This window comes from Hylobates moloch, unplaced genomic scaffold (genome assembly GCF_009828535.3).
Source record: "Hylobates moloch isolate HMO894 unplaced genomic scaffold, HMol_V3 SCAFFOLD_4, whole genome shotgun sequence".
In the NCBI taxonomy this organism is placed as follows: Eukaryota; Metazoa; Chordata; class Mammalia; order Primates; family Hylobatidae; genus Hylobates; species Hylobates moloch.
The window spans coordinates 236,295-243,693 of NW_026652279.1; the positions used below are offsets into that span (position 1 = coordinate 236,295).

Genomic DNA, 7,399 nt, shown 5'->3' on the forward strand with positions numbered 1-7,399 from the left:
GGCCCCGCTGACTCCTCCCCGCCCTGCGCAGCTGCCCCTCGCCGCCGATGCGCTCACCTTCGCGGAGGTGTCCAAGGACCCCAAGGGCCTCGAGTGGCTGTGGAGCCCCCAGATCGTGGGGCTGTACAACCGGCTGCTGCAGCGCTGCGAGCTCAACCGGCACACGACAGAGGCGGCCGCCGGGGCGCTGCAGAACATCACGGCAGGCGACCGCAGGGTGGGGCACCCAACCCAGACCCGAGGGGCTCCCAGGGGTTCATGCTGTTGGGGGGAGCAGGGGAGGGAGGGGGAGGGGAGGAGGAAGGGGACGCCCGGGGTCCGCGGAGCCTCTGAGGTCAGCGTCCCCGTGGGGCAGGCCTTGGGCCTTGGGAGGATTGAAGTTCTGCCCTGGGTTTGAAGGGAGGCACCCGATCCGGGCTGCGGCTGATGACCCCGGCTGGGGCCCAAAGGCAGAAGCAGAGGACCCCCTGAGGGTGGCAAGAGGATGCAGCGACCCCATTGTCGCAGGACCCCTCCAGGTGAGGGTCTGAGGCCTCCTGGTCAGGACTCACACCCTCCCTCCCCACAGTGGGCGGGGGTGCTGAGCCGCCTGGCCCTGGAGCAGGAGCGTATCCTGAATCCCTTGCTAGACCGCGTCAGGACCGCCGACCACCACCAGCTGCGCTCACTGACCGGCCTCATCCGAAACCTGTCTCGGAACGCTAGGAACAAGGACGAGATGTGTGAGTCCCTGCCCTGCTAGACCCACATGTCAATTTTGTCTTTAAGTGTGGGCTTCAGACCACTGGAGCCAGTCCAGTTCCCTGGGGGAGGCAGGGGACCCCAGGTGGCCAGGAGTAGGGGTGCAGACTGACCCCGGCCTCCCTCAGCCACAAAGGTGGTGAGCCACCTGATCGAGAAGCTGCCGGGCAGCGTGGGTGAGAAGTCGCCCCCAGCCGAGGTGCTGGTCAACATCATAGCTGTGCTCAACAACCTGGTGGTGGCCAGCCCCATCGCCGCCCGAGACCTGCTGTACTTTGACGGGCTCCGAAAGCTCATCTTCATCAAGAAGAAGCGGGACAGGTAAGGGCCGACCCAGCCATGCAGCAGCCTGGTCAGGGGTCCTCCCAGCCCACCCTGCTTTCTGGCTGTGTGTCCCCTCCTGACTCCCTCCACCCTCAGCCCCGACAGTGAGAAGTCCTCCCGGGCAGCGTCCAGCCTCCTGGCCAACCTGTGGCAGTACAACAAGCTCCACCGTGACTTCCGGGCGGTACGTTTCCCGAGCCCAGGGCAAGCAGGGACCCGGGTGCAGGGCATGGGACGCTGGGGGAGGGTCAGTGAAGAGGCCAATGGGAGGATGGAGACCAGGGACCCCGAGAGGAAGGGTCTGGGCCGCACCCAACACACTGCAGGAGAGACAGAGGGCAGAGGGCCACACGGGCAGAATGCACCCTGACCTTGGGCCTCTCTCCACTGTAGAAGGGCTATCGGAAGGACGACTTCCTGGGCCCATAGGTGAAGCCTTCTGGAGGAGAAGGTGATGTGGCCCAGCGTCCGAGGGACAGACTCAGCTCCGGGCTGCTTGGCAGCCCAGCCTGGAGGAGAAGGCTGATGACCGAGGGGCCCCTCGCTGGGACCCCTGTGTGCATCTTTGAGGGTCCTGGGCCACCAGGAGGGGCAGGGGCTTATAGCTGGGGACTTGGCTTCCGCAGGGCAGGGGGTGGGGCAGGACTCGAAGCTGCTCTGGTGTGTGGGGTGGTGACCCAGTCACACTGGCAGAAGTGGGGCTGGCTGTGGCCTGGCAGTATCTTGGGATAGCCAGCACTGGGAATAAAGATGGCCATGAACAGTCACTGTCCTGTGTCCTTCCATGGCTGGCCCCACCCTGTGGCTGGCAGCATGATCCTAGGACTCAAGGTGTGCCCAGGCACCCCCTGCACCTGAGGACACCCACCCCGCTGGGCTCACACACAAGCCTCCCAAGATCAGAGGACATAGGACATGGAGAGCCTAGCAGAGGGACAGCTAGCACCTCAGGGCCGAGAGGGGACAGGGTGGACAGCAGGTGCACCACAGACACAGATGGAGCAGAGCTGGGGGCCTCGAGAGCAGAGGGGTGACCGGAGTGGGAAGAGGGGGGCTGCCTCGTGGGCTATACTCATGCAGCAAATGAACCCAACTCCTTCTCCACCCACCCTGGGCCTGGAGTTGCCTGGACCAGGGGTTCTCACACTGGCTGCCTGAGGTTTGGGGTCCAGTGGGCTCTCGGACACCCCCATCCATCTCACCCACAGCCAGACCATTTAGTTGTGAAGTTACTGTGGATATTATTAAAACAGAAAGCTTCTGTGAAGCTCAGAACTTGAGGTCTCTAAGGAGCCTGCCCATCCAGGATCTGCCTGCATGGGAAGGGTCTAGGAACAGTCACATCCCCAACCAGGGACCAGGCAGGGAGGCCCAAGGAGGCTACTGTAAGCACGGGACATGCCCGAGCTGGCTTAAGAAGGGGGATGAAGAGAGGGCACATTTGGTGATTTGGCGGCTGGGGATGAGAGAGGAGGGGTGGAGGGCTGAGAGACCTGCAGAGGGAAGCCGAATCCGAAACCTTCCGTCGCAGGGGAGGACACTGAGGCCCCGGCAGAATCCAAAAGGTCTTTATTTTCTGGCACTGGGAGGCGCCCTGAGGCCACAGCCTTTTCCCAGGGCTGCTGGCAGGGGTTGTGGTCCTGCTGAACAGAGGAGCGACGCCCCTGCCCTGGCCCCCGCTGTCCCTATGATCCTGCACTCTGGGGTGGGAGCTACATATCATCCTTGGACACCAGGCAGTAGAAGTCTGTGCGGGCACTGTAGTTTCGCGAGCCGAGATCTGAGACGTCCACTTCGCTGCTCCGGCTCTCTCCGAGCGAGACCCCACTCGTGTGCGGTGGAGCTGATGGCTCTCCAAAGACAGGCCCGCGGACACCTGGGGTGGGGAGACCGAGACACCTGAGGTGGCCACCTACAGCCTTGGCCCAGACCCACTGCCAGGGGCTGCCCCTGCTGTGATGGCCTGTGAGGCCCAGGAAGTTCCCAGCAGACCGAGGGCCGAGCACCTCCAGGGCAGAGAGGCCGTGCAGGGGCCCTCGGTGCCAGGAAGAGTCCTCAAAACCTGGAGCCCCTCCAGGCCCTCTGCCCTGTGCCTGCCCCCACTCCGCCCTGTGCTGAGCTTCTCCAGTCGGGGAGTGGGGCTGGGCGGGCATACCCAGGTCGCCCTCAGGGTCCGGGTCCACCTCTGAGTCCAGGGCCCGGCCCTCCGGGACTCGGCCTCGAAGAATCAGCATGGGGTCCTTGTCGTCCTGCAGCTGAGTCTGGGGGTCTCCTTCCACCGGCCTGTACTGCACCTTCCGCGGCAGCGCCAGCTGCAGTTCTTTCCAAAAATCGGAGGAAGGAGTCTGGGGGCCAGGTTGGGGCGGTTTGCAGGTGTGAACACCTGGGAAGCCCCTGGCGTCCTAGCCCCCAAGAGCACACCTGCGGCTGCCCGTGGGTTCCACGCCCTGCGACAGCTATTCCGTGGCTCCGGGGGCCTCAAGGGCGGCTCCCCCCGTCGGGGCCCCAGGCAGCGGAACCTCCCCCCAGGGCCCATTCACAAAACGTGGTGCCGCAGAGCTCCCCACGGAGGGGTCCCTGCCCGGAGCCCGGGCACCGCCTATCTCTAACCCGCCGCTCGCCCCGGCCCCTCCCACGCCTGCTCCGCACCACGGAGCCGGGCCTCCAGAGCAGCAAGGTCACCAGGTGGCGGTGTTGGCGCAGCAGGCGGAGCGCCGGGTGTGCGGGGTCGCGTCCCTGGCCCTCGAAGGTGATGAAGATGGGTCTGCGGGTGAGCTCCAGCAGCCGGCACAGGCCCTCCCTGCAGGGCGGGACCGTCAGGGGGGTGGGTGCTAAGCTGGGGCCCACCCAACCCCGCGCGGGACCCACCGGAAGCTGTGGCTGCACCAGGCCCGGCTCAGGAAGGCGTCCGAAAGCACCACGATGAGGCGCCGGCAGCGGCTCAGGTTCACCAAGAGGTCGGCGGAGGGCTCTGCGGGAGGGCGGGCGTCGGAGGCGCAGGGGCGGGGGCGGGGCCGGAGGCTGAGAACTAAGGGAGGGGCGGGGCCTGCGGGGGTGGGGCGGGATTTTTGAGGCGGGGCCTCGATGGGTTGGGCGGGGCTCGAAGGTGGAGGCGGGGCCTCAGGGTGGGCGGGGATGGGGGCGGAGCTGGATTACGGGGGCGGGGCCCCGAGTGGGACGGAGCGGGGCCCGATTATGGGGGCGGGACCTCTGGGGCAGGGCGCAGTGGGGCGGGCCCTCCGGGTGGGCGGGGCATGGGGCGGGGCCCGGGATACCAGCCCGCGGCAGGAGGTCGCGGTCGTCCAGGAAGAGCTTGTAGCCCCGACGCCGCTCCAGCTGCGGCTTCAGGATGAAGTTCACGAACTTGCGGTCCTCGGGACAGTCGCTGTAGGAGACGTAGGCGTCGTACAGCTTCCCATCTGCGGACGGCGGCCAGTCACCCCGGTGGCTCCCGAGGCCTCACGCCAGCCCTTGGGGTCCCCAACACCCCTAACCATCTCCCACACAGGGGCAGACCCACCCCGGACTTTAACCCCAGCCGGGCAGCACAGAGCCCCCCCGGGGCTAACCCCTCCGCGCCCCACGCCTCCAAAGCCGAGCTCAGCAGCGCAATCTCAGGGAGGCTGTGGCGACCCCTCCTCGCGCCCACGCGGGCCCCACGCACCGTTCATCTCCACCTCCCCATATGCGTCCTGGTACCAGAGCAGCACGTTGAGACGACACTTGACGTAGAGCAGGGCGGCCAGCAGCAGGGCCAGCAGGACCAGGAGGGAGGCCAGCACCGCGGCCACGTGGCTTGTAGGGCCTGCGGATGGGTTGCCTGAGTCGCTGCCCCTCCAGCAGCCCCCAAGCCTCAAGGTCCCTGGGCCTCACTAGGTCTAGGTCCCCTCCTACCCTCCACCTTGGGGAACCCCCATCACCAGCTCTCTGAAGAGTGAAGGAGGAGGAGCTGACGTTCTGGGTGGAGCAGGTGAAGGCCCCATAGACCTCAGCGCTGGTCACGTTGACCCCCAGGACGCTGGACACAAGCACCTCTGACAAGTTGGCCTTGACCCTGAGGATACCAAGCCAGGGTCAGGGTCGACTGGGGATACCAGTGGACACCCCCGAACCCCATTTGTCTGGGTTCGCCCAGGGAGGCTGCAGAATTGGGCCTCCTGGGTGGTTCTTGGGCCTTAAGCCAAGAGAAGTGACCTGAACCCGGAGGGGGTGCAGATTTGTTTCAGAACAGCCGTCCCAGTACTGGGTCTGGGGCCTGAAGGACCTTTGATCACAGACTTGGCCAAATGATTGGCATTCATTCAGGCCCTAGACTTTGCTGACACCTGTAGCCCTGGGCAGTTATGAGGTGTGTGTCTACAGGGGCCATGCAGACCCGAGGGTCTGTCCCTGACATCACTGACCCTCCGTCTGGGTCCACAGAGGCACTCTGCTTGTGTCATGTCTGGCCAGGTGGTTACAGACCCAGGCATAAGTCAGGGAGACCACTGCCCTTGGCATGTCTGAGAGGTCACTCTGACCCTGGATACCCGGGTCTCTTACCAGGAGTACTCGTGGAGGCTGTAGTGGCCCCCATTTCCCAGTGGAAGCCCGTCTTTCAGCCACTGGACTGAAGGCAGGGAGCAGTGGGGCCCAGAAACTACCCAAGCCGTGCAGTTCAGAGCCACTGAGCTGCCCAAGGCAGGCCTCAGCACCTGGTCTTCAGACGGGGAGAGGAAATCAGGGGCCCTATCACAGACACCTGAAGAGAGAGGACACAGTGGGTCAGCTGTGCCAGGGTGCCTGGCCCCACCACCTCCACAACGGTCCGTGGTGCAGGAAGAAATAAGGCCTCTGAGTGGCTTGGCAGTCACACCATGTCTGCCCGCGCATCCCATGGGGACAGTCTTAGCACTTGGCACGTCTTCCCCCAGTAGTGGCCAGGCTTTGGGTGTTCCACCCACCCTGTGCTGAGGGGACAGGGAGCAGTGACCACAGTTGAGCTGCCCCAGGCCCACGCTCAAGCCCCATCTGGCTGCTTGTCCACCCAGGACGTGAGTCCAGCCCCCCATTTCCCAGATGCACCTGTTGCCTACCCCTGGTGACATCATGATGCCTGTCTCATAGGAGGGGCTGGGCACTGCACCCCTCAGCCTGGCCTGCCTCTGCTGGGGGATCTGCAGAGAGTGTGGGCGCCAGTGGGTTTGGGGACCCAGATGCCCAGTGTGCCGGCACCTTCCACCTGGATGGGCAGAGCTGGGAGCCTGGAGCAGCTGGCCTCATTCCTTCCTCGGGGGTCTTGAGGCCCTCTGCTCCTGGACACAGGCAAGCCCTCCCTACCACCTGAGGCCTGAACTTGTTCATCTTTACATCAGGGTGATGAGCCCTAGCGGGAGGTCAGATCGCCATCTTCTCAGTAGGGTATGGTCTCCTACCAGCTCACGTCGGCCACACCCCACTGTGGGCCCCAGCAGTGCCCATTCCTAGTATTCCTGGGCTTTACTGACCCTCATGAGCCTGGTCTGGGGCAGGAGAGGGTGCAGGGCTCATCCTCTCCACTCACCCTGGTTTCAGGGCCAAAGGCCCGGGGGAGGGGTGAGCAGGGGCCTTTGTACCCCCGGCATGTGGCCAGGCAGAGTGCCTGGGATAAGAGCAGGATGCACAATGTGGAGCCAGCCTGAGGGGCAGGAGGTGGGAGTGGGGAACTCAAGCCCATCCCTCTCTGACCTGCCTACCTGGCATGGCTCTGAGCCGGGGCTTCCTCGGGGCAGGCTGGGCTCCAGGGTCACCCCCGGCTCCACCGGGCTCCTCGGCCAAGCAGACTGATCCAAGAGCTGGGCAGGACTCCTCTCTGTCCTTGCAGTCAGCTGGACAGGGCACCTGGACAGGTCAGAGGCTGCCGCCATCCCCAGGGAACAAGTTAAACAGGAACAGGATGAGTTAACCAGTAACTGCCAGCCACAGACAGCACTGGCCCTGACCAGATGCCACCCTGAGCAGCTGCATGGATGCCAGCAGGGTGTCTCTTTGAGCCCCTTACACGTGGCCAGAATGGGCACCACTTCATGCAGCCCAGGGCCACAGGGAGGGACCATCAAGTCCAGGACCGCCTCCACCGGCCCTGGGGCCACCATGACGACCCCGGGGTGCAGTGGACGAACACCAGGTGGGACCCTGTCTCCCGAGATGGCAGTTGGCTTCACTCCTGGCTGTCCCCTTCAACAGAGCTGCCACTGTAGGGGGTGCTGCAGTGCCGGAGACACAGCCTGGCCTTGGGGCAGGGGTGTGAGTGATGTGCCCTACACCATGGGGTGGGGGGGTGCCCAGCTCTGACCACGTCTGGATACAGTTCGGG

The 7,399-nt window shown here is 64.9% G+C and overlaps 2 protein-coding genes across 2 annotated transcripts in view; one reads left to right on the top strand and one right to left on the bottom strand.

Annotated features, from left to right (window-relative positions):
- The window catches only part of PKP3 (plakophilin 3), a 12,393-nt gene extending 10,561 nt beyond the window's left edge, over positions 1 to 1,832 (top strand). The window contains exons 10-14 of the mRNA XM_032149252.2: positions 32 to 217; positions 569 to 722; positions 870 to 1,062; positions 1,162 to 1,249; positions 1,459 to 1,832. Of these exons, the coding sequence (XP_032005143.1) occupies positions 32 to 217; positions 569 to 722; positions 870 to 1,062; positions 1,162 to 1,249; positions 1,459 to 1,494 (657 nt within the window). The 3' untranslated portion in view covers positions 1,495 to 1,832. The remainder of the gene's footprint in view (positions 1 to 31; positions 218 to 568; positions 723 to 869; positions 1,063 to 1,161; positions 1,250 to 1,458) is intronic.
- Positions 1,833 to 2,617: 785 nt separating this feature from the next.
- Positions 2,618 to 7,399, bottom strand: part of SIGIRR (single Ig and TIR domain containing) — an 8,732-nt gene continuing 3,950 nt past the window's right edge. Inside the window, exons 2-10 of the mRNA XM_032149255.2 lie at positions 6,780 to 6,940; positions 5,608 to 5,806; positions 4,986 to 5,119; positions 4,730 to 4,870; positions 4,341 to 4,484; positions 3,934 to 4,036; positions 3,715 to 3,865; positions 3,221 to 3,410; positions 2,618 to 2,941 (exon numbers count right to left, since the gene is read on the bottom strand). Of these exons, the coding sequence (XP_032005146.1) occupies positions 2,778 to 2,941; positions 3,221 to 3,410; positions 3,715 to 3,865; positions 3,934 to 4,036; positions 4,341 to 4,484; positions 4,730 to 4,870; positions 4,986 to 5,119; positions 5,608 to 5,806; positions 6,780 to 6,786 (1,233 nt within the window). The 5' untranslated portion in view covers positions 6,787 to 6,940 and the 3' untranslated portion in view covers positions 2,618 to 2,777. The remainder of the gene's footprint in view (positions 2,942 to 3,220; positions 3,411 to 3,714; positions 3,866 to 3,933; positions 4,037 to 4,340; positions 4,485 to 4,729; positions 4,871 to 4,985; positions 5,120 to 5,607; positions 5,807 to 6,779; positions 6,941 to 7,399) is intronic.